The sequence below is a fragment of the Salvelinus namaycush genome, chromosome 2 (assembly GCF_016432855.1).
Source record: "Salvelinus namaycush isolate Seneca chromosome 2, SaNama_1.0, whole genome shotgun sequence".
In the NCBI taxonomy this organism is placed as follows: domain Eukaryota; kingdom Metazoa; phylum Chordata; class Actinopteri; order Salmoniformes; family Salmonidae; genus Salvelinus; species Salvelinus namaycush.
The window spans coordinates 73,598,005-73,625,858 of record NC_052308.1 but is presented as its reverse complement, the minus strand read 5'-3'; the positions used below and the strand labels follow the sequence as shown (position 1 = coordinate 73,625,858).

The 27,854-nt window shown below is 40.3% G+C and overlaps 1 protein-coding gene across 1 annotated transcript in view; it reads left to right on the top strand.

Annotated features, from left to right (window-relative positions):
- LOC120023442 overlaps positions 1–27,854 on the top strand; it is a gene marked incomplete at both ends in the record, with an annotated part of 359,115 nt that overhangs the window by 54,605 nt on the left and 276,656 nt on the right. Inside the window, 2 exon segments of the mRNA XM_038967467.1 lie at positions 5,772–6,151; positions 22,944–23,694. Of these exon segments, the coding sequence (XP_038823395.1) occupies positions 5,772–6,151; positions 22,944–23,694 (1,131 nt within the window).

Here is a 27,854-nt window from a genome sequence, read left to right as displayed (position 1 = left end):
CTGGAAACACTTTTCTCCCTCACTAGCTTTAAGCACCAGCTGTCAGAGCAGCTCATAGATTACTGCACCTGTACATAGCCCATCTATAATTTAGCCCAAACAACTACCTCTTTACCTACTGTATTTATTTATTTTGCTCCTTTGCACCCCATTATTTCTATCTCTACTTTGCACCTTCTTCCACTGCAAACCAACCATTCCAGTGTTTTTTTTACTTGCTATATTGTATTTACTTCGCCACCATGGCCTTTTTTATATTTTTATTTATTAATATATTTTATTTGCCTTCACCTCCCTTATCTCACCTCACTTGCTCACATTGTATATAGACTTATTTTTCACTGTATTATTGACTGTATGTTTGTTATACTCCATGTGTAACTATGTGTTGTTGTATGTGTCGAACTGCTTTGCTTTATCTTGGCCAGGTCGCAATTGTAAATGAGAACGTGTTCTCAATTTGCCTACCTGGTTAAATAAAGGTGAAATAAAGAAATAAAAATAAAAAATTGCGCTGTTTATAACTTCAAGCCTATCAACTGCCGAGATGAGGCTGGTGTAACCGAAGTGAAATGGCTAGCTAGTTAGCGCTAATAGCGTTTCAAACGTCACTCGCTCTGAGCCTTCTAGTAGTTGTTCCCCTTGCTCTGCATGGGTAGCGCTGCTTCGATGGTGGCTGTTGTCGTTGTGTTGCTGGTTCGAGTCCAGGGAGGAGCGAGGAGAGGGACGGAAGCTATACTGTTACACTTGCAATACTAAAGTGCCTATAAGAACATCCAATAGTCAAAGGTTAATGAAATACAAATGGTATAGATGGAAATAGTCCTATAATTCCTATAATAACTACAACCTAAAACTTCTTACCTGGGAATATTGAAGACTCACGTTAAAAGGAACTACCAGCTTTCATATGTTCTCATGTTCTGAGCAAGGAACTGAAACGTTAGCTTTCTTACATAGCACATATTGCACTTTTATTTTCTTCTCCAACACTTTGTTTTTGCATAACTTGATGCTAAATTGATTGTATTGATGTATTATCACCTCTTTAAGGAATACCTAGGATAGGATAAAGTAATCCTTCTGACCCCCCCCCCCCCCCCCCCCCCTTAAAAGATTTAGATGCACTGTTGTAAAGTGGCTGTTCCACTGGATGTCATAAGGTGAATGCACCAATTTGTAAGTCGCTCTGGATAAGAGCGTCTGCTAAATTACTTAAATGTAATGTAAATGTATTATGTTAAGTTAAAATAAGTGTTCCTTCAGTATTGTTGTAATTTTCATTATTACAAATAAATAAATAAAAATCGGCCGATTAATCGGTATCGGCTTTTTTTGGTCCTCCAATAATCGGTATCGGCGTTGAAAAATCATAATCGGTCGACCTCTAGTCTGAGCACCGATGGAGGGATTGTGCGTTCCTGGTGTAACTTGGGCAGTTGTTGTTGCCATGCTGTACCTGTAGGTGTGATGTTCGGATGTACCGATCCTGTGCAGGTGTTGTTACACGTGGTCTGCCACTGCGAGGACGATAGGCTGTCCGTCCTGTCTCCCTGTAGCGCTGTCGTAGGCGCTCACAGTACGGACATTGCAATTTATTGCCCTGGCCACATCTGCAGTCCTCATGCCTCCTTGCAGAATGCCTAAGGCACGTTCACGGAGATGAGCAGGGACCCTGGGCATCTTTTTTTGTGTGTGTTTTTCAGAGTCAGTAGAAAGGCCTCTTTAGAGTCCTAAGTTTTCATAACTGTGACCTTAATTGCCTACCGTCTGTAAGCTGTTTGTGTCTTAATGACCGTTCCACAGGTGCATGTTCATTAATTGTTCATGGTTCATTGAACAAGCATGGGAAACAGTGTTTCAACCCTTTACAATGAAGATCTGTGACGTTATTTGGATTTTTACAGATATTCTTTGTAAAGCAGGGTCCTGAAAAAGACCCATATTTTTTTTTGCTGAGTTTATTTTGTACATGATTTATGTTGAAAAGTGTGTTTTTCTCAGACATAAATAAACAACTCCAGGTGAAAGACAAAGGCCAAAGCTGTAATAAAATAAGAAATTAACTGGCAAAGCAGCAGAGCGAGGCCCGCATCCAGTAACGTCACGAGTCACGTTTTGCAGCTGTTTCAGTACAGCACTACAGGGAGAGGGAAAACTCCACTGGACTAGTTTCAATGTATGGAATCACTTCAGAGTTTCTGGATTTTGGGTAAACTTCTCTTTTAAAGCATCAGACTCCATAGTAATTCATCTTTAGAAGCTACAGACCTCCTTTAAGACTCCATAATGTTTAATCATTAGATGCTACAGTCCTCCTTTAATGCAGCTGGTGGCCACACCAGATACTGACTTACTTTTTATTTTGACCCCCCCCCCACTTTCTAAAATGTCCATTTATTTGGCACGCTTGATCCATAAAAACACCGGTTCTAATTTGCGCAAAGTGACTACAAAGTATCGCCAAAAGTTACCCGTAAACTTTGCCAAAACATTTCAAACTACTTTTGAAATACAACTTTAGGTATTCTTTAACGTAAATAATCGATAAAATTGAAGAGGGGATGATCTGTGTTCAATACAGGAGGAAAACAAACTGTAGCTAGCTTTCTGGTCACGCGCCTCTATCTAACAGTACACTTCAAGTTACCCTCGTTCTGGCTGGCCGTACTTCTTCATTACACAAAGGAAAAACCTCAACCAATTTCTAAAGACTGTTGACATCCAGTGGAAGCGGTAGGAACTGAAAGAAGGTCCCTTAGAAATCTGGATTCCCAATGAAAATAATTGAAAAGAGAGTGACCTCAAAAAAAAAACAATCGGAATGGTTTGTCCTCTGGGTTTCGCCTGCTAAATAAGTTCTGTTATACTCATAGACAGGATTCAAACAGTTTTAGAAAAGTTTTTTTTATCCAAATCTACTAATAATATGCACATCTTATCTTCTGGGAATGAGTTGAATTTGGATATGCTTTTCATCCAAACGTGAAAATGCTGACCCCTATCCTAGAGAAGTTTTTAACGAATGCACTGTGTGTGTGTGTATACTGAACCAAAATATAAACAACGATTTACAGTTTATATGAGTCAGTGATTGTAAATAAATAAATGAGGCCCTAATCTATGGACTTTACATAACTGGGCAGGGGCGCAGCCATTGGTGGGCCCTGGAGGGCATATGCCCACCCATTGGCTGGGCCTGGCTCCGCAATCAGAATTAGTTTTTCCCCACAAAAGGGCTTCATTAGAAAGAGAAATACAACTCGGGTGGCTGGTCTCAGACGATGTGGAGGTCCTGGGCTGGCGTCGTTATATGTGGTCTGTGGTTGTGAGGCCAGTTGGATGTACTGCCAAATTCTCTAAAATGACGTTGGAGGCGGCTTCTGGTAGAGAATTTAACATTCAATTATCTGGTAACAGCTCCAGTGGATATTCCTGCAGTCAGCATGCCAATTGCACGCTCCCTCAAAACTTGAGACATCTGTGGCATTGTGTTGTGTGACAGAACTGCACATTTTAGAGGTGTGACAGAACTGCACATTTTATTCTCCCCAGCACAAGGTGCACCTGTGTAATGATCATGCTGTTTAATCAGCTTGATATGCCACACCTGTCAGGTGGATGGATTATCTTGGCAAATAATAAATGTTAACGAACAGGGATGTAAAAAATTCTGCAATCTTTTTTTTCAGCTCATGAAACATCCAACACTTTACATGTTGCGTTAATATTTTTGTTTTTTGTAGTTACTCTCAGTTTTAGGAACATCTTCCCAAATATTTCACTTTATTTTTTACTTTACCCAAAATATGACATCAGCGATAGTCAAACTGTTCAAAATCTGTGAACGTCTAAATAAGAAATTGGGCCATTTCAACAGCAGGTGTCGAACCCTTTCGACAACGGGGAGATTTTACTGATGTGCTTTGTGTCTTCGACGTAAAAACAAGTTTTGGACTTCCACTTAAAATTACTTATTTACTTATTTTATGTTTAAGGAAGTGTGTACAGTTGTGGCCAAAAGTTTTAAGAATAACATAAATATGAATTTTCAGTCTGCTGCCTCAGTTTGTATGATGGCAATTTGCATATAATCCAGAATGTTATGAAGAGTGATCAGATGAATTGTAATTAATTGCAAAGTCCCTCTTTGCCATGCAAATGAACTGAATCCCCCCCAAAACTGGAAGCTTCAAAAGGAGGGTGGTGCTTGGAATCATTGTTCTTCCTCTGTCACCCATGGTTACCTGCAAGGAAACACGTGCCGTCATCATTGCTTTGCACAAAAAAGGCTTCAAATGCAAGGCTATTGCTGCCAGTAAGATTGCACCTAAATCAACACTTTATCGGATCATCGATAACTTCAAGGAGAGCGGTTCAATTGTTGTGAAGAAGGCTTCAGAGCGGTTTAATTGTTGTGAAGAAGGCTTCAGGGCACCCAAGAAAGTCCAGCAAGCGCCAGGACCGTCTCCTGAAGTTGATTCAGCTGCGGGATCGGGGCACCACCAGTACAGAGCTTGCTCAGGAATGGCAGCAGGCAGGTGTGAGTGCATCTGCACACATACTGATATTCTGCAAAAGGTACAGGTATTGGACTGCTGAGTACTGGGGTAAAGTCATTTTCTCTGATGAATCCCCTTTTCGATTGTTTTGGGCATCTGGAAAAAACCTTTCTCTGAGAAGACAAGGTGAGCGCTTCCATCAGTCCAGTGTCATGCCAACGTTAAAGCATCCTGAGACCATGTGTGGGGTTGCTTTTCAGCCAAGGGTGGGGGCTCACTCACAATGTTGCTTAAGAACACAGCCATGAATAAGGAATGCTACCAACACATCCTCCGAGAGCAACTTCTCCCAACCATCCAGGAACAGTTCGGTGACGAACAATGCCTTTTCCAGCATGAAGGAGCACCTTGCCATAAGGCAAATGTGATAAGTGGCTCGGAACTAAGTGGCTCGGGGGAACAAAACATCAATATTTTGGGTCCATGGCCAGGAATCTCCCCAGACCTTAATCCCAATGAGAACTTGTGGTCAATCCTCAAGAGGTGGGTGGACAAACAAAAACCCACAAATTCTGACAAACTCCAAGCATTGATTATGCAAGAATGGGCTGCCATCAGTCAGGATGTGGCCCATAAGTTAATTGACAGCATGCCAGGGTAGATTGCAGAGGTCTTGAAAAAGAAGGGTCAACACTGCAAATATTGACTCTTTGCATCAACTTCATGTCATTGCCAATAAAAGCCTTTGACACTTATGAAATGCTTGTAATTATACTTCAGTATTTCATAGTAACATCTGACAAAAATATCTGAAGACACTGAAGCAGCAAACTTTGTGGAAATTAATATTTGTGTCATTCTCAAAACTTTTGGCCACGACTGTAGGTCGCATTCTGTATCATACAGCTATGAAAGTTATATATTTAGAACCCCCTGATCGATTGGAATTAAGCGACGTCTGTGTCTTGAGTGTCCAAGAACGGTTTAGTTTTTTGTGTTCTGACTTGTAAAACAGAATGAATAAAAAAGTTATGTAAACATTATCAGTAATTACCAGGAAACTCTACAACATTTGTTTGAAAATCACACCAAGATTGTTACAACTGGCCTCGGGCTATTTAGGGATCTGATTACGATTTACCCTCGTAGCAAGGCCTATTTATCATGTGGAGTTTTCATTCAGGTCTCTTTTTAAAAAAACGCATTGTCTTTGGTAGGAGAAAGACCGGACTCAGAGGAACCAGAGCTAGAAACGTCCAAACCAACAAGAAGACACCAGTGTTCCCACTGTGGAAAGTGTTTTAACCAGTTAGGGAACCTGAAAAAACATGAGAGAATACACACAGGGGAGAAGCCTTACCACTGCTCCCTTTGTGGAAAGAGTTTTAACCAATTAAGCAGCCTGAAAGCTCATGAGATAATACACACAGGGGAGAAATCTTACCACTGCTCAGAGTGTGGAAGGTGTTTCAACCAGTCAGGGGGTCTGAAAAAACATGAGAGAATACACACAGGGGAGAAGCCTTACCACTGCTCCCAGTGTGGAAAGTGTTTCAGCTGGTCATGGGATCTGAAAAAACATGAGAGAATACACACAGGGGAGAAGCCTTAACACTGCTCCCAGTTTGGAAGGAGTTTTAACCAGAAAAGCATCCTCAACCAACATAAGATAATACACAACGGGGAGAAGCCTTACCACTCCTCCCAGGTGCAAAGCTTTTCCCCATTTAGGAAGCCTGAAAGAACACATGAGACTGCACATAGAGGAGAAGGCTTACAAAAGCTCAGACTGTGGGAAAACCATATGAAATTGCTTCTTCCAATTATTGATAAACATGTACCTGTTAAGAAACTGACTGTTAGAACTGTTAAGGCTCCATGGATTGATGAGGAATTTAAAAACTGTATGTTTGAAAGAGTTGGGCCAAAAGGAGTGGCTAATAAGTCTGGCTGCACATCTGGCTGGTTTACGTACTGCAAATTGAGAAATGATGTGACCAAACTCAACAAAATAATACACTTTATTAGGAAGCCAATATCAATGATATAAAGATTGATGGAAACAAACTTGTAAAAAATCATAATGAAAGAAAAGCAGTGCAAGTATTACATTTTGTAAAGTTGGTGTGGGAGAGGTGGAAAAATTGTTATCGATCAATAATGACATTGACAACTTAGATGGGAATCTACTGAGGACAGTAGCTGACTCTAGCCACTCCTGTCATATTTTTAATCTGAGCCTAGAGGAAAGTCTTTGTCCTCAGGCCTGGAGGAAAGCCAAAGTAATTCCACTACCCAAGAGTGGAAAACACGGCCTTTACTGGTTCTAACAGCAGACCTATAAGCTTGCTGCCAGCTCTTAGCAAACTGTTGGAAAAAATCGTGTTCGACCAAATACAATGATATTTCTCTGTAAACAAATTAACAACAGACTTTCAGCATGCTTATAGAGAAGGGCACTCAACATGTACACCGACACAAATGACTGATGATTGGTTGAGAGAAATTGATAACAGATTGTGGGAGCTCTATTGTTAGATTTCATTGCAGCCTTTGATATTATTGACCATAACCTGTTGTTTAAGAATGTCTGTGCTATGGCTTTTCAACCTCTGCCATAATGTGGATTCAGAGCTATCTATCTAGTAGAACTCAGAGGGTTTTTAAAGGAAGCTTCTCTAATGTCAAACATATAAAGTGTGATGTACCGCAGGGCAGCTCTCTAGGCCCTCTACTATTTTCTATTCTTACCAATGACGTGCCACTGGCATTAAACAAAGCATGTGTGTCCATGTATGCTGATGATTCAACCATATAAGCATCAGCAACCACAGCTAATGAGGTCACTGAAACACTTAACAAAGAGTTGCAGTCTGTTTTGGAAGGTGTGGCCAGTAATAAACTGGTCCTGAACATCTCTAAAACTAAGAGCATTGTATTTGGTACAAATCATTCCTTAAGTTCTAGACCTCAGCTGAATCTGGTAATGAATTGTGTTGCTGTTGAACAAGTTGAGGAGACTAAATTACTTGGCATTACCTTAGATTGTAAACTGTCATGGTCAAAACATATAGATTCAATGGTTGTAAAGATGGGGAGAGGTCTAGCCGCAATAAAGAGATGCTCTGCTTTTTTGACACCACACTCCAAAAAGCAAGTTCTGCAGACTCTAGTTTTGTCTAATCTTGATTATTGTCCAGTCGTGTGGTCCAGTGCTGCAAGGAAAGACCTAGTAAAGCTGCAGCTGGCCCAGAACAGAGCGGCACGTTTTGCTCTTAATTGTAATCAGAAGACTGCTATAGATACTATGCATGTCAGTCTCTCTTGGCTAAGAGTTGAGGAGAGACTGAGTGCATCACTTCTTCTTTTTATAAGAAACATGAATGTGTTGAAAATCACAAATTGTTTGTGTAGTCTGTAAGGGAATTCTGCCCTATGTGCACACAAGAGACCACAGGAAAACTTATTTGATCAGAGGTTAGTTTGTTTAATAAGGATTGCAACCCGGAGTTTACACTTACAGAAATTTGCAAGCAAGACACTCAGTTCAAAAGATGGTGTTTTCCCTTTTTATCCCCTACTGAGGATCACCCCACCCAGGGTGATGTCCCTTAACTTTCATACCATATAAGCTCATAATTAATAGTTGCTAATACAAAGATGTCTCTGCTAGGCGGAGTTCAGCTTATTGCGTTATTGGCTGTTAGTTTCCCAATCACTCTTCCCCTTATTGCTATCATGTCAGACTGGAAGTAAGACTGGAACATAGTATCAACAGGAACTCTTAGTTCCCTTTATCCATCTGTTACCTAAAATATAGTTTCTACACACAGACATCTGACTTTGTACAGTTGACCTTTTCATGCACTTGCAAGGTGTCAACCACTGATTCTTAATCTCAAGCAAAAGCAACACATGAATCATTGTACTTTTGTCATCACAGGTGTTCCTATAATGTACAGATATCATCAAAGTTCTTACAAGTCAACTTACACACAGCTCTGACACACACACTTATCCCACCAGACATGCCACCGGGGGTCTTTTCACAGTTCCCAAGTTTCCAGAACAAATTCAAGAAAGCGTACAGTATTATATAGGGCCCTTATTGCATGGAACTTCCTTCCATCTCATATTGCCCAAATAAACAGCAAACCTGGTTTCAAAAAACAGACCAAGCAACACCTCACGGCACAACGCCTCTCCCCTATTTGACCGAGGTAGTTTGTGTGTATGCATTGATATGTAGGCTACGTGTGCCTTTTACAAAATGTATGTAGTTCTGTCCTTGAGCTGTTCTTGTCTATTGATGTGCTGTATTATGTGTCATGTTTTGTGTGGACCCCAGGAAGAGTAGCTGCTGCTTTTGCAACAGCTAATGGGGATCCTAATAAAATACCAAACTCTGTTATTCTCTCTGAGCTCAGAAATAAAGAATCTTGGTTTGACTTGGACTCCAGCAGATCCTTATTTTATAATATCCACCACAACTCTCCCACGGATTGCTGTTTATCATTGTCTCAATGAAGACTTCCTCATTCCACTTTCCTGGGGTCATTTACAAGCATCCCACTGGTTGAATAAACGTTGTTTCCACGTCAAATTAAAAACATCTTTACATTGATGAACCTTCACTATCTTCATCCCTAAACTAGTAACATTAACTATTGTCTATTGTTATTCTCAGTAACCTTCCTGGCCATATGAAATCCTAGCTAAATACAATGTTAGCGCCAGTTTTCATGTCTTTGGTTACGCAAACGTTTGTTTATTTAATTATATTTCTCATTGAGATTAATATTTTTTAAATTCTGTATGGGTCACGCATTGCTTTGGTCATATGTTCCCTTATGGGTCAATTATTTTAATTAGAATATAGCAATTATGCTTTCTCCTCAATCACTTACAGTTTCTTTGGAAAGTATTCAGACCCCTTGACTTTTTCCCATTTTGTTATGTTACAGCCTTATTAAAAAATGTATTAAATTAAACAATTTCCTCAGCAATCTGCACACAATACCCCATAATGACAAAGCGAAAACAAGGTTTTTATACATTTTTGCAAATGTTTTAAACACAAAAAAATGATTTACATAAGTATTCAGACCCTTTGCTATATGAGACTCATAATTGAGCTCACGTGCATCCTGTTTCCATTGATCATCCTTGGGATGTTTCTACAACTAGAATGGAGTCCACCTGTGGTAAATTCAATTGATTGGACATGATTTGGAAAGGCACACACCTGTCTATATAAGGTCCCACAGTTGACAGTGCAGATCAAAGCAAAAACCTAGCCATGAGGTTGAAGGAACTGTCCATACAGCTCCGAGACAGGATTGTGTTGAGGCACAGATCTGGGGAAGGGTACCAAAACATTTCTGCAGCATTGAAGGCCCCTGATTTAGCCCCCTGCAGTAAAAGGTTATTCATGGAGTAAAATTATCTGTTTAAGTCATTAGTAAAGGGCACATCGTTAAGAATACAGTTATCTTTTTGTTGTTGTTTTGTGGTCTATATCCTGCCAATAATTTATTCCTTCATAAGCAGAAAACATATGTGTACCTCAACACAACATGTGTTCAAGGGCTCTAGGTTCTAGGTTCACAATCTCTTGACCATTAAATCTGGATAGCTGACAACTATTTTTAAAAGGGTAAAAGTGATCTGTTTAGGTCGTCAGTAAAGGAAGTATAGTTAAAGAGTACAATGAACCTTTCGAAGAGGATGGTGTGAGGCCTCTGGGGCATTTTTGGTGGGGTTGACTGAGACATCCCTCGGACACTCTTTTATGAGGGGTAAAATGTATCTGTTTAGGTCATCAGTAAAGGGGACATCTTAATATTACAATGACCCTTTCAAAGACAGACATCCCCCGGACCTCCCCCCATAACTATTTTTAAAAGGGTAAAAATGATCTGTTTAGGTCGTTAGTAAAACATATGTTTTGAAAGACACCTGGGGGTCCAGGTTGTTAGTTATTTTTATTTTTATTTTGTGTACATTTAGTTCCCCTGTGTGTAAGAGCCCCCCTAGATTCACAACTTCTTGACCCTTAACATTCCCAGCCAAGGAGAGACAGAGGGAGAGAAAGAGAGAGAGATTTAAATTCTTTGAAGGTAAATTACATTTTATTTCAAACCTTTTTATTTTATTCAAAAACTTTAGTACAGTCATTTAAACATACATATTACAATTATTAAAGTTTACTATGTCATATTAAATACTAAATTATGTCACTAAAGTTTTATTACTAAAGAACTTTATATAAATCACACATGTTGTTATTATTACATGTAGAAACACCACGTGACAACAACATGGTAGAAACCCCACATAACAACAACATGGTAGCAACACAACATGGCAGCAGCACAACATGGTAGCAACACCACATAACAACAACATGGTAGCAACACCACATAACAACAACATGGTAGCAACACAACATGGCAGCAGCACAACATGGTAGCAACACCACATAACAACAACATGGTAGCAACACAACATGGTAGCAACACAACATGGTACAAACATTATTGTGCACAGACAAGAGCACAAAGGCAAGAAGGTAGAGAAAACAATGCATCACGCGGAGCAGCCACAACTGTCAGTAAAAGTGTCCATGATTGAGTCTTTGAATGAAGAGATGGAGATAAAACTGTCCAGTTTGAGTGTTTTTTTTGCAACTTGTTCCCGTCGCTAGCTGCAGCGAACTGAAAAGAGGAGCGACCCAGGGATGTGTGTGCTTTGGGGACCTTTAACAGAATGTGACTGGCAGAACGAGTGTTGTATGTGGAGGATGAGGGCTGCAGTAGATATTTTAGATAGGGGTGAGTGAGGCCTAAGAGGGTTTTATAAATAAGCATTAAACCAGTGGGTCTTGCGACTGGTATACAGAGATGACCAGTTTACAGAGGAGTATAGAGTGCAGTGAGGTGTCCTATAAGGAGCATTGGTGGCAAATCTGATGGCCGAATGGTAAAGAACATCTTGCCACTCAATGTATCCTACCATGACTATATTCAACCCAGCTCCATGTTTTGCCACTATCATGTATCCTACCATGACTATATCCAACCCAGCTCCATGTGTTGCCACTATCATGTATCCTACCATGACTATATCCAACCCAACTCCATGTGTTGCCACTATCATGTATCCTACTTGGCTGAAGCTTTGATCCAGTGGAAGAAGTATTGAGGAGCAGGGAGGTTAAAGGTCACTTCAGGATACAGCTGTTACTCTACACTATCCCTAGATAATCCAGTAATGAGAAAAAATGTATAGAATATTTAGGGCCCTTTCAAATCCGTTTTCTTTTCTTATTTTCTTTAAACCTAATTCCATTTTCTCCGTTTAGTTTTTCCAGGTTTCTGATGTCCCTGTTTTTCTCTCTAAATCACACTGTTAATAGAAAAACAACAACATTGGATGTTCTAAGTCCACAATAATACTTAAACCACATCAGGAGACCACTTTTGAAGTCTGAGAAAAATCGAAGAAATTTTCATTTTTGTGTGTAGATCCCCTTTAATTCAAGTGGCACCAGCAAGAGCCTTGCTTGGTTGGTGGTGTCTCTGTAGCACACATGTGATTGCAGAGTTTGCTGAACAAATCACAACTGGATTGATGCAAATAATCATGATATAATTCTGCCTGGTAGGCATAGACTACTTTGTAGTTAACATTTAATTGACAAGGTTTTGGGGAAAGCTTTTCTATCAACCAGAAGATGGTTGTCATTAGCATCATCGCTAACAGCTAAACATAATGGTAGACAAATGCACTCAGACAGGGGCATTTCAGGGCTTTTTCCTCTTCAGAAAGTTGAAGGAAAATACAAATCACTGAGGCAAATTTAACGACGACTTGCAGACAGTGAATATAGAATAACTCTGAGAAAAAATGAATACAGATTATACCACCACCCAAAAGGGCACTTCAGAGACTGTAAGGGCAAAGGGGCATGTGCTCTACAAAGGTAGAGCCCTATCTGTCCACGTCCTATCTGTCCTTAAACAAAGCGGGCACTGCTTCATGTGGCAACAGCAACACTCACCTAAATAGCCCATATGCCACTGGGTGAGAGAAGTTAGCATCATCTCGAAAGGAATATTTCACATCAAATATAAGCTACTTAAAGTTCATGAGAGAACACACATTCTGCTCGAACACTTTTTTTACATTTACATTTTAGTCATTTAGCAGACGCTCTTATCCAGAGCGACTTACAGTAGAGTGCATACATTTTATTACATTTTTACATACTGAGACAAGGATATCCCTACCGGCCGAACCCTCCCTAACCCGGACGACGCTATGCCAATTGTGTGTTGCCCCACGGACCTCCCGGTTGCGGCCGGCTGCTCCAGAGCCTGGGCGCGAACCCAGCCCAGCCTGGGCGCGAACCCAGAGACTCTGGTGGCACAGCTAGCACAAGCTGTAATAATTGTGCTTTAGGTCATTAAGCCACATTAAATCAAACTGTATAAAGCTGTATGTTTTCTATTTCAACACCTGCCTCTACACTGTGCCTCAGTACATTGACTCGATACATGGACCCCCTGTATATTGGCTCTGTATTGTTTTCAACACCTGCCTCTACACTGCCTCAGTACATTGACTCGATACATGGACCCCCTGTATATTAGCTCTGTATTGTTTTCAACACCTGCCTCTACACTGCCTCAGTACATTGACTCGATACATGGACCCCCTGTATATTAACTCTGTATTATTTTCAACACCTGCCTCTACACTGCCTCAGTACATTGATACATGGACCCCCTGTATATTAACTCTGTATTGTTTTCAACACCTGCCTCTACACTGTGCCTCAGTACATTGACTCGATACATGGACCCCCTGTATATTAGCTCTGTATTGTTTTCAACACCTGCCTCTACACTGCCTCAGTACATTGACTCGATACATGGACCCCCTGTATATTAACTCTGTATTGTTTTCAACACCTGCCTCTACACTGTGCCTCAGTACATTGACTCGATACATGGACCTCTGTATATTAACTCTGTATTGTTTTCAACACCTGCCTCTACACTGTGCCTCAGTACATTGATACATGGACCCCCTGTATATTAACTCTGTATTGTTTTCAACACCTGCCTCTACACTGTGCCTCAGTACATTGATACATGGACCCCCTGTATATTAACTCTGTATTGTTTTCAACACCTGCCTCTACACTGTGCCTCAGTACATTGACTCGATACATGGACCCCCTGTATATTAACTCTGTATTGTTTTCAACACCTGCCTCTACACTGTGCCTCAGTACATTGACTCGATACATGGACCCCCTGTATATTAACTCTGTATTGTTTTCAACACCTGCCTCTACACTGTGCCTCAGTACATTGACTCGATACATGGACCCCCTGTATATTAACTCTGTATTGTTTTCAACACCTGCCTCTACACTGTGCCTCAGTACATTGACTCGATACATGGACCCCCTGTATATTAACTCTGTATTGTTTTCAACACCTGCCTCTACACTGTGCCTCAGTACATTGACTCGATACATGTACCCCCTGTATATTAACTCTGTATTGTTTTCAACACCTGCCTCTACACTGCCTCAGTACATTGATACACGGACCCCCTGTATATTAACTCTGTATTGTTTTCAACACCTGCCTCTACACTGTGCCTCAGTACATTGACTCGATACATGGACCCCCTGTATATTAACTCTGTATTGTTTTCAACACCTGCCTCTACACTGTGCCTCAGTACATTGACTCGATACATGGACCCCCTGTATATTAACTCTGTATTGTTTTCAACACCTGCCTCTACACTGTGCCTCAGTACATTGACTCGATACATGGACCCCCTGTATATTAACTCTGTATTGTTTTCAACACCTGCCTCTACACTGTGCCTCAGTACATTGACTCGATACATGGACCCCCTGTATATTAACTCTGTATTGTTTTCAACACCTGCCTCTACACTGTGCCTCAGTACATTGACTCGATACATGGACCCCCTGTATATTAGCTCTGTATTGTTTTCAACACCTGCCTCTACACTGTGCCTCAGTACATTGATACATGGACCCCCTGTATATTAGCTCTGTATTGTTTTCAACACCTGCCTCTACACTGTGCCTCAGTACATTGACTCTGTACATGGACCCCCTGTATATTAACTCTGTATTGTTTTCAACACCTGCCTCTACACTGTGCCTCAGTACATTGACTCGATACATGGACCCCCTGTATATTAACTCTGTATTGTTTTCAACACCTGCCTCTACACTGTGCCTCAGTACATTGATACATGGACCCCCTGTATATTAGCTCTGTATTGTTTTTTTTATTGTGTTACTTTTTTTTCCTTTAGTTTATTCAGGAAATATTTTCTTGACTCATTTTTCTTAAAACTGTGTTTTTGGTTAAGGGCTTGTCAGGGAGCATTTCACAATAAGGTCTACACTTGTTGTATTCAGAATTTCACGTTAAGGTCTACACTTGTTGTATTCAGAATTTCACGGTAAGGTCTACACTTGTTGTATTCCGAATTTCACAGTAAGGTCTACGCTTGTTGTATTAATGTGACAAATAACATTTGATTTGAACTACATATGGAGTATGTCAGTTTCAATATTACGTCTTTTGATTAAATTATATTTTTCAAACTCAGGCTGTGTGTGTGTGTGTGTGTGTGTTTATCTCCGCCATTCCTTGATCATTCCTTGTGGTCCTGTAGCTCAGTTGGTAAAGTATAGTGCTTGTAAAACCAGGGTAGTGGGTTTGATTCCTGGGACCACACATATGTAAAGTGTTTGCACACATGACTGCAAATATGTACACAGATTACACCAAACATTTGGAACACCTTCCTAATATGGAGTTTGACCCTCCCCTTTCTCCCTCAGAACAGCTTCAATTCGTTGGGGCATGGACTCTACAAGGTGTCGAAAGCTTTCCACAGGGATGCTGGCCCATGTTGACTCTAATTCCTCCCACAATTGTGTCAAGTTGGCTGGATGTCCTTTGGGTGCAGTGGAGGCTCCTCAGAGGAGGAAGGGGAGGACCCTCCTCCTCAGTGATTTTCATAAAAATAAAAATGGTAAACATATAAAAAGTGATCATTTTTTAGATAAAACTGTACTAAAGATAATCACGTCACCAAATAATAATTTAAATTTGAGTATCATGTAGTGGTCTAAACCTATCGCTGTTATATTGAACTGGGTGAATGGAATATGAATGACAGTCATCCAATATGGTGTAGTAAAAATAAGGCCATGCTCATGAAAAACAAAATGGTCCTCCCTCATCTTAAACGGCACTGTTAGGGTGGTGGACCATTCTTGGTACACATGGGAAACTGTTGAGCTGAAAAACCCAGCAGCGTTGCAGTTCTTGACACAAACCGGGGCGCCTGGCACCTACTACCATACCCCGTTCAAAGTAACTTAAATATTTTGTCTTCCCAATTCACCCTCTGAATGGCACACATACACAATCCATGCCTCAATTGTCTCGCGGCTTAAAAATCCTTATTTAACCTGTCTCTCCCCCTTCATCTACACTGTTTTGAAGTAGATTTAACTAGTGACATCAATAAGGGATCATAGCTTTCACCTGGATTCACCTAGTCAGTCTATGTCATGGAAGGAGCAGGAGTTCTTGATGTTTTGTATACTCAGTGTATAGCACTACAGATAATCAAGTCCTATTTGCATGTGATGCATTTGCTCTGTTGTTTACATGATGATTTGTATCTTATAGAGCGTGGCTTTAAGGGAATAGTATGGTCACATCTAGATAAAAACGAATGTGATAAATGAACAGAGTATTAACACAAATGTGTATTAAAACACGAAAAACACTGTAATAACACACTACCTATTCATAGATGTATTTATTCATCATCTACATATTCATATTAAGCTTCTACGTCTGTGTACAGGAACGTATTATTTGTGAGACGTAAGAGAAAATATATCAGCTTATTGATAAATTATTATGACGTTCTTTCCAATACAAAACTGTAGTAACTATTGTTTCCAAACTGCGTTACCCACTCCAGTCAGCAGATGGGGATGTGCGTCTTTCATGTGATGCTTCTTGTGTGACGTATAATTTACTGGACGGGACACGCTTCTTCAGGAACAACAACACGGCTACTCTTTCAACCACCTCGGTAGCTTGCTAGCCAACATAAAACTGAAAGATTGAAGCGTTACACCGTGTTAATGTACATTGGCTAATCTCAGTGTTTTAAACACATTTCTGTTGACTTATCAACTGATGCCCTTTAACCTAATTTGCTTTTTCAATTTGCAAACTTGTTTAAGATTGATACTGAGCCTAGCGTTAGGCTAGTCGCTAATGCTAACTAACTAGCTAACATCCCTGACCATGAGCTCACTAAACTACTCCTCCCCTGCTAAAGAAGAGGGGGTCTGCTGTATGGAGAAAGAAGCTCTGGGACTGAACAATGTCGTGGAAGATGAGGGTGTTACAGTGAAAGAAGAGGAGGCTGTTACAGTGAAAGAAGAGGAGGCTGTTATAGTGAAAGAAGAGGAGGCTGTTACAGTGAAAGAAGAGATAGAAACTTTTAGAGAGGAAGAGGATGCTATCTCAATAAAGGTGAAGGAGGAAGACGTTTTGGGAGTGAAAGAGGAGGAGACAGAATATCAGATTAACACCAGTGAGTACTGTCTTAAACAGGGGCACAAACTGTTGTTGAACTAATGTGTGGTTTTAAAGGGGCATTCTACTGAAGTTCTACACTTGAATATGTTGTTCTGTACTGTAGGAATTGTTTCAGGGGCCATCTGCTGTTGGTACATATATTTTTGGGACTTTTAAATGAGATTAATCGAATTCTCCATGTGGTCGACATTAAAGTGCACCTCATCTAATATAGCAGGCTTTTCAAATTCAATATTGTTGCATATTTTGTACATTAAATATCAAAGGGACACAAAAGGCACCCATTTCGTGAAACTACCCTTTCACATTTGCAACACAAACATTATTTTATAAAATCATGATGAAGTGGCCATTTTAGGCCCTTTTTAGACATATTCATGCCTCTTGTAAGACCCTATGATTGCAATAGAAGATCATAAGTTTACAATCGGTTTGATGTTCTCGTTAACACAGGAGAGAGACATGACTATCGTGGATCCTCTGGGGAGCATCAACAACATCCTGATGCTGACGAGGCAGAGAAGAGTCTCTCCAGATCAGAACACCAGATGGTACAGCTTGGTCTGGTCTAGCATACAGCTTGCTCTATCAGGGTCTGGGCTGGGTTTCTGTAAAGCACTTCATGTCAACAGTGACATCAGCATCCATAATGATATGTGTCTGTGTCCCCTCTTTATGGTTACCAGGACAACGCTAGCCCTTCCTCCCTCCTGGAGTCCCCGTTTCGTGCCTCTCCCGGTAGCACCTTACTGCTGGGTAGGAAGAGGTTGTCTGTGCTGCTGGTGGACTGCAGGAAAACAACAGGGCTGAGTGGAACTGTGAGAGGAGGAGAAGAGAAGAAAGGATCAGATATGACACATAAAAGTAAGTGCTGTAGTTTAGTTTGAACAAATACAATAGATCTGCCCACTGGTATCTGTTACCAGGACAACCAGCAGAGTTCTGTTAGTTGACAGGAAGATAGACTGGTGGATATGGATGTTATGAATATCATAACACTGAAAAAGGATTCTGCCAATGAAAAGAGAGAAACCAATAGACCATATAAAACCTTGATGAAAGTTAGATTTAGAGAGAAAGTTTCAAGATGATCTGATGTAAGGTGCATGTTTTCCAGAAACTTTCCCTAAATACATTATGGATGTTACATTGCCTGTCCCAGTCAATCCCCTATCTTTACAAGACTCTAGAAGACGCAGACAAAACTCCAGACACTTCAATGTGGTCTGTATTGCGTCATTAACATCTGATCTACAGAACGTGTTAAACATGCAAATGTACAGTTGTAGTCGGAAGTTTACATACACCTTAGCCAAATACATTTAAACTCAGTTTTTCACATTTCCTGACATTTAATCCCAGTAAATATTTAATCCCTGTCTTAGGTTAGTTAGGATCACCACTTTATTTTAAGAATTTGAAATGTCAGAATAATAGTAGAGATTTATTTCAGCTTTTATTTCTTTCATCACATTCCCAGTGGGTCAGAAGTTTACATACACTCAATTTGTATTTGGTAGCATTGCCTTTAAATTGTTTAACCTTTGTCAAACGTTTCGGGTAGCAATTGTTTAACCTTTGTCAAACGTTTCGGGTAGCCCCTTCCACAAGCTTCCCACAATAAGTTGGGTGAATTTTGGCCCATTCCTGCTGACAGAGCTGGTGTAACTGAGTCAAGTTTGTAGGCCTCCTTGCTCACACATGCTTTTTCAGTTCTGCCTACACATTTTCTATAGGATTGAGGTCAGGGCTTTGTGATGGCCACTCCAATACCTTGACTTTGTTGTCCTTAAGCCATTTTGACACAACTTTGGAAGTATGCTTGGGGTCATTGTCCATTTGGAAGACCCATTTGCGACCAAGCTTTAACTTCCTGACTGATGTCTTGAGATGTTGCTTCAATATATCCACATAATTTTCCTCCCTCATGATGCCATCTATTATGTGAAGTGCACCAGTCCCTCCTGCAGCAAAGCACCCCCACAGCATGATGCTACCACCCCCATGCTTCAGGGTTGGGATAGTGTTCTTCGGCTTGCAGGCATCCCCCTTTTTCCTCCAAACATAACGATGGTCATTGTGGCCAAACAGTTCTATTTTTGTTTCATCAGACCAGAGGACATTTCTCCAAAAAGTACGATTTTTGTCCCCATGTGCAGTTGCAAACCGGAGTCTGGATTTTTTATGGCGGTTTTGGAGCAGTGGTTTCTTCCTTGCTCAGCGGCCTTTCAGGTTATGTCGATATAGGACTTGTTTTACTGTGGATATAGATACTTTTGTACCTGTTTCCTCCCGCATCTTCACACGGTCCTTTGCTGTTCTGGGATTGATTTGCACTTTTCGCACCAAAGTACGTTCATCTCTAGGAGACAGAACGCATCTCCTTCCTGAGCGGTATGACGGCAGCGTGGTCCCATGGTGTTTATACTTGCGTACTATTGTTTGTACAGATGAATGTGGTACCTTCGCGCGTTTGGAAGTTGAACCAGAGTTGTGGAGGTCTAAAAAAAAAAAATCTGATGTCTTGGCTGATTTCTTTAGATTTTCCCATGATGTCAAGCAAAGAGGCACTGAGTTTGAAGGTAGGCCTTTGAAATACATCCACGGGTACAACTCCAATTGACTCAAATTATGTCAATTAGCCTATCAGAAGCTTCTAAAGCCATAACATAATCATTTTCTGGAATTTTTCAAGCTGTTTAAAGGCACAGTCAACTTAGTGTATGTAAACTCCTGACCCACTGGAGTTGTGATACAGTGAATTATAAGTGAAATAAGACATTTGTGGAGTGGTTGAAAAACGAGTTTTAATGACTCCAACACCAGTGTATGTAAACTTCAGACATCAACTGTATGTATATATTTTTAAACAAGCTTTGTAAGCCTTTTCTAAAAGCTGTGAAATTAATTAAATGAAGAAAAACATTTGTGAGACTTGTGCTCCGTCGACAACATTAATTACATTTTCTACTTTAACTGGTCAAATAAACTCCAACATATAGACTTTAAAGAACATTGTTTCATTTGGAAATGACTCACTTTTTTTGTTAATGTAACTGAAATCAGTGTGCTGCTTACAGTTTAGCTTCCTCCTCTGTCCCCATACTTGGCTCAAACTAGTGATCCTCTGCTTCTCAACACATGTGACCGCTCTACTTGACAATGAACCGATTGAGCTATACAAAAGGTACCAGTTGGATAGCTCCATCTGTGACGTTTCAAGCTAGCTGTGGAGTGAGTTTACGGCACGTTCTCACCTCCGTTACACATGTTCAGGTTGACTTTCCCACGGAATCGACCACATACACTACCAGTCAAAAGTCAGGACACAACTACTCATTCAAGGGTTTTTCTTTATTTTTACTATTTTCTACATTGTAGAATACTAGTGAAGACATCAAAACTATGAAATAACACTTATGGAATCATATAGTAACCAAAAAAGTGTAAAACAATATGCCACACCTGTCAGGTAAATGGATTATCTTTGCAAAGGAGACATTTTAACTAACAGGGATATAAACAAATTTGTGCACCAAATTTGAGAGAAATAAGCTTTTGTGCGTATGGAAAAAATCTGCGATATTTCAGCTCATGAAACATGGGACCAACACTTTACATATTTATATTTTTTGGAACATCTACCCCAAATATTTCATTATTTTTTACTTTACCCAAAATATCATGACATTAACCTCTCTAGGGTACGTGAGACGTTAGCGTCCCACCTCTGAAAGTGCAGGGCGCCAAATTCAAAACAACAGATATCCCATAATTAAAATTCCTCAAACATACATGTATTTTAGACCATTTTAAAGATACACTTGTTATAAATCCAGCCACAGTGTCCGATTTCAAAAAGGCTTTACGACGAAAGCAAACCAAACGATTGTTAGGTGAGTGCCTATTCACAGAATAACATAGCCATTTTTCCAGCCAAAGAGAGGATTCACAAAAAGCAGAAATATAGATCAGACGAATCACTAACCTTTGATGATCTTCATCAGATGACACTCATAGGACTTCATGTTACACAATACATGCATGTTTTGTTCGGTAAAGTTCATATTTATATCCAAAAATCTTAGTTTACATTGGCGCCTTACGTTCAGAAGTCACAAAACATCCTTTGATTTTGCAGAGAGCCACGTCAATTTACAGGAATAGTCATAATAAACATTGCTAAAAGATACAACTGTTATGCATGGGATTTTAGATGCACTTCTCCTTAATGCAACCGCTGTGTCAGATTTCAAAAAAGCTTTACGAAAAAAGCAAACCATGCAATAATCTGAGTCGGCGCTCAGAACCCAATCAAGACACAAATATAGCTTCCATATTATGCAGTCAACAGAAGTCAGAAGTAACAATATAAACATTCACTTACCTTTTGGTGATCTTCATCAGAATGCACTCCCAGGAATCCCAGTTCCACAATAAATGTTCGTTTTGTTCGATAATGTCCATTTATGTCCAAATTCCTCCTTGTTGTTCTAGCGTTCAGTACACTTTCCAAACTCACGACGCGCGGGCTGGTCCAGCGGAAAGTCCGGATGAAAAGTTAAAAGAGTTATATTATAGTCCGTAAAAACATGAGAAACGAGTATTGAATCAATCTTTAGGATGTTTTTAACATAATTCTTCAATAACGTTCCAACCGGAGTATTCCTGTGTCTTCAGAATTGCGATGGAACACAGCTCGCTCTCACGTGAACGCGCATGGTCAGAGCATGGTCACTTCATGGCAGACCTGACTCATTCCTCTCTCCGTCGGCTCCACTAAACAGTAGAGGCATCAGACAAGGTTCTAACGACTGTTGACATCTAGTGGAAGCCTTAGGAAGTACAACATTACCAATATCCCACTGTATCTTCAATAGGAGCTGAGTTGAAAATCGACCAACCTCAGATTTACCACTTCCTGGTTGGATTTTTTCTCCGGTTTTTGCCTGCCTGATGAGTTCTGTTATACTCACAGACCTCATTCAAACAGTTTTAGAAACTTCAGAGTGATTTCTATACAAATCGACTAATAATATGCTTATTCTAGCTTTTATGGCTTTGTAGCAGGCCGTTTACTCTGGGCATGCTTTTCATCCGGATGTGAAAATACTGCCCCCTACCTCAAAGAAGTTAATGATAGTCAAAATGTGTGAGCGTCTAAATAAAGAAATGCCATTGCGTCGACCCTATCAACGATGGGGAGAAGTTACTGAGGTGCTCTGTCTCCAATGTAAACAAACTAACTTTTAGTCATCCACACAAAATTACTTTTTTAAACTTATTTTATGTTTAAGGAAGTGTGTAGGTCGCATTCTGTATCATACAGCTATGAAGGTTCTATATTTACAACCACCTGCTTGATAGGAATCCAGCGACGTCTGTGTCTCGAGTGTCATAGAACTGACTAGTGTTTTGTGTTCTGACTTATAAAACAGAAATAAAAATAAGTAATGTAAACATATCAGTAATTACCAGGATGCTCTACAACATTTGTTTTAAAATCACACAAAAAAATGTACATTATGAAATGTTTGAAAGCTGGCCTCAGGTTATTGAGGGATCTGATTTGGTTTAAACCTCATAGCAAGGCAGTTTTATCATGTGGAGATTTCATTCTGCTCTGTCTTAAAATAAACACCGTCTTTGGCAGGAGGAAAACCAAACTTGGACGAACCAAAGACGTCCAAACCAGCAAGTCGACTCCTCCGCTCCCAGATTGGAACGAGTTTTACCAAGTTAGGAAGCCTGAAAATACATGAGGGAATACACACAGGGCAGAAGCCTTTCCATTGCTCCCAGTGTGGGAAGAGTTTTAAGCGGTTAGACACCCTCAAAACTCATGAGCGTATACACACAAGGGAGAAGCCTTTCCATTGCTCCCAGTGTGGGATGAGTTTTAAGCGGTTAGACACCCTCAAAGCTCATGAGTGTATACACACAGGGGAGAAGCCTTACAAATGCTCAGAATGTGGGAAGAAGTATAACTCATTTCACTCACTTAAAAGTCATGGGAGGATTCACACAGGGGAGAAGCCTTACCTCTGCTCCCAGTGTGGCAAGTGTTTTAACTGGTTAGGGGCCCTGAAACAACATGAGAGAATACACACAGGGGAGAAGCCTTACCACTGCTCCCAATGTGGAAAGAGTTTTGGTAACTTTGGAAACATGAAAGCTCATGAGCAAATACACACAGGGGAGAAGCCTTACCACTGCTCCCAGTGTGGCAAGAGTTTTACCCTGTCAGGGGCCCTGAAACGACACGAGAGAATACACACAGGAGAGAAGCCTTACCACTGCCCCGAATGTGGAAAGAGCTTTAGTCACTTTAGAAACATGAAAGCTCACAAGAGAATACACACAGGGGAGAAGCCTTACCACTGCTCCCAGTGTGGCACGTGTTTTAACCGGTTATGGGGCCTGAAAAGACATGAGAGAATACACACAGGGGAGAAGCCTTACCACTGCTCCCAATGTGGCAGGTGTTTTAGCCTGTTAGGGGCCCTGAAACGACATGAGAGAATACACCCAGGAGAGAAGCCATGAGACTGCACACAGGAGAGAATCCTTACAAATGCTCAGACTGTGGGAAGACATATTACTCATCAGTCACGAATAATTACTTCTGGTGTGAATATTGATATTTTACATCAAATTGACTTAAAATTCATCGGAGAACATACACAGTGCTCCAATTGTCTTATATTGTTGACTGAGAATGTGTTTAACTGTCTTTACCATATGAAAATGGTACAAAGTATACTCAAACATATATTTTTATGTTATTATTAGAAAACATGAAGTGAATATAGAGTAAATCAGATTCCATGTGTTTAAATTGTCCTTTTTTAAACTCTGTGTTTGTGTTTATCTGGGTGTCTTTCCTCCAGCACTACAGATAATCAAGTGATATTTGGATGTGATGCATTTGTTCCATTGTTTACATTTGCAATGTTGGCCCACTGATGATTTAATGAAATGAAAATGTTCACAGACTCTGTAATGCAAAATGTTAATTGTATGTGTCCACATATCTGAGTATGTGACTTGTGGCGGATGAATCAGAATTAGTTGGGTAACATAGATAATTAAGATGTCTTATCTGCATAATATGCTGATGTGATATACTTGTTATTAGAATGTATCCCTTCGGACTCTGGTGTTGGCAGTTGCACTTCTTCCCTCAGCTGGGGCTCAGTCACCTGGGGCCCAGAGAGGGGAGAGGTCAGGCTTGTCTTTTACATATCCCTGGTGCTATGCAGACTATCAGGAAGGGAAGAGGACAGGAGGGAACATTGTCTTCATATGTGAATGTATCTGTTAAACTATGTGAAGAGATGGTGTGATTAATGGGGAACCAATTACTGGTTTCCACAATGTCTGTGCGCAAGTCACTCCCTCCTTTGGCATTGGGAGAGGTGTATGGCAGTGTCTGGAACCATTGTATGTCCTCTCTGATGTTGCACTTATCCTGGGATAGTGTATGACCTAGAGGCTCACTCCCCTCAGTGAGCTTGTCCAGGAGTGGGGTCAAGAAGGGGTTTTACTTGAGATGGGAGTATCTAGAGTTGACAATTGAGTTATGCCATTGGATGAGTTGGTGTTTTTGTGCTATGAAGTACCAGGAAAGAGATTAGAACCTCGTCTTAGGGACCAAACTGAATGATAAATTATAGCGAACGCTATCTGGCTACAGGATACTCCTTTCTCATTATAAAGTCTCACTTTGTAAACTGTTCCTAATATCTGTGGTTTATGTCGACTAGGGGGTGGATCTTTGCTATAAAAGATCTCAGTAGCCATTGTGTTGCCACTCTCAACGGTTCATTAGAAATAGTGAATTGTTGAAAGTCATTGCAAAGATCTTATTATTAAAGATGTAGTTTAAGTATAACTCTGATTGGTGTGTGAACTTTGTCTCTCCTCATTTGGTAATACAGAAATTAACCACCACAGACTAACCTTGTGAAACTGACCTATTATAATCTCCTGTTCCTGGGAGTATCATCCTGCGTTGCAAACCAGCTGCACCTGCGTCCTTGTATGAATAAAGTCCCTCCCAGGAACAGGAAACTATAAAGATATGTGCTCATCACCCAATGCTTCAGGAATTCAGACTGTCTACACTGCGCTGTGTAACTGTTATTCTCTCTGAGCTCAGAAATAAAGAATCTTGGTTTGACTTGGACACCAGCAGATCCTTATTTTATAATATCCACCTCAACTCTCCCACGGATTGCTGTTTATCATTGTCTCAATGACGAGTTCTTTGTTTTCTTTTGCTGGGGTCATTTACAAACCTCCCACTGGTTGAATAAACTTTGTTTCCACGTCATTTCAACAAAACAAATCCATGTGATGATGTTTGATTAATGTGGAAAACTGATTGGATTTTGAAAAAGAACATCAGGTATTTTAAATTTTTCACGAACTGGCAACCTAAATCCAATGGCAGGTGACATTTTGTGTTGATTTCATGTTGAATTCACTTTAGTTGACGAATCAAAGAAATGTAAATAGAAACTAGATGTTGAACTGACGTCTGTGCCCAGTGGGCTGGTTTGAATACGTGGCAGGTGTTGGATCAATATCCACTTTCGTTGCTAAATCCATGCAATTTGCGCCAGATTTCCATGTGAATATTCTCAAATCTGCAGAAAACGGTATACACATTTTCCCATCAGAAATGTTTGCATCAAACAGACTTATTGCGGATAAAAGGCTTTGCGTTATGACGTAGTGCACAAGAAGAATAACGTTTGCTGTTAAATTCCCATGTACCGAATGAAAAATACAAGTTAAATTGGTTTCCATCACATTTTCAACTCCCCTGATGGTTTTAAAACTTGTGTAAAATAGAAAACGTGCTCTTGTCCCGTGCACTGTAGTCAGCAGCTCACATATACAGTGCTGGTAGGCTACCTACATGATGAGATTATTATGGATGAGAGAGATATTATTTTATTTGTCAAATGGCAGCCAAGCATCAATCATCATGTCACCAGAATAAGACCCTCAAAATGTATTGGAAAGGAGCATCAAGCTCATCACATGCAGTTTCACCACCCTGTGAAGTTCATAACTTATTTTGTCTGTAGCCTAATAAACTGCATGGTTTCCCAAGTCGTAGAAGGAGGACCACACAACATATCATCACGTGACTCCAAGTTAAAACAGATGTGATGCTTAGTATATAAATATTTGTGGATAAATGAGTTTCCACCGCCATTTCTTGGTCATACATTTTTACTGACACAAAAAGACCCCACCATGTCAAACAAACTAACAAATTGTCTATCTGCATTAATAAAAGTGTACAGGTATATCCTGTTTCCGTCAGCCCGGTCATTACTTTTGAAATGGTTGGATCAATGTCCACCTTCATGATATGGATGAAGCCTGATTTGGAAAGTCTGAGTAGTTCTATCTGATGTCATAATACACCCCTCTGATAGTCAAGTGATATTTAGAATGTCTGAGTAGTTCTATCTGATGTCATAATACACTCTGATAGTGATCCATTTGCTCCATTGTTTCCATGTCAGTTGGTTTCCCACTCTGATGATTTATATCTGACAGAGGGGCTTTAAAGGAATAGTATGGTGACATCTTAATGTGGCTTGAAATAAATAGTATGGTCACATTTACAGGTTGTGGCTCAGTATTCTTAGTATGATGTGAAAAAAGAACAATCAACTATTTATTGATAATGTATATTCCTATTCAGCTTCTACATCTGCATAGAGGCAAACAGTATCTTAAAGTTGATTAAATATATATATATAAATTGTACACTTCTATTTTCACAATTTGAATTATTATTCATCAAAAACTATACCAACAATACACTGCAGCTTTGACGTCAAGAAGAGATTGGGCTGATGGGTGTTGGTGCTACTATACAGGTAAGGCTGTCCAATATGAATGTTCAATACACACAATAGGTTGATCGGTAGCCAGTTAGCTAGCTGCTACAGTCCAATATGAATGTTCAATACACACAATAGGTTGATCGGTAGCCAGATAGCTAGCTGCTTCAGTCCAATATGAATGTTCAATACACACAATAGGTTGATCGGTAGCCAGATAGCTAGCTGCTTCAGTCCAATATGAATGTTCAATACACACAATAGGTTGATCAGTAGCCAGTTAGCTAGCTGCTACAGTCCAATATGAATGTTCAATACACACAATAGGTTGACTGTTGACCAATATGAATGTTCATAATGAGGGAAAAATAAAGGTGGGCTCTCCTGTCAACATGGGGCTCCTGCTGCAGGTAGTCTAGCGGTTACTAGTGTTGGGCCAGTAACCGAAAGATCTCTGGTTTGAATCCCAAAGACAACTAGGTGAAAAATCTGTCAATTTGCCCTTGAGGACACCAGCAGCAGGATCCTCATGTTTCTCCCATTCTTCTCTGCAGATCCTCTCAAACTCTGTCAGGTTGGATGGGGAGTGTCACTAAAAAGCTATTTTCAGGTCTCTCCAGAGATGTTAAATCGGGTTCAAATCCGGGCTCTGGCTGGGCCCCTCAAGGACATTCAGAGATATCTCCCAAAGCCACTCCTGCATTGTCTTGGCTTTGTGCGTAGGGTCGTTGTCCTATTGGAAGGTTAACCTTTGCCCCAGTCTGAGGTCCTGAGTGCTCTGGAGC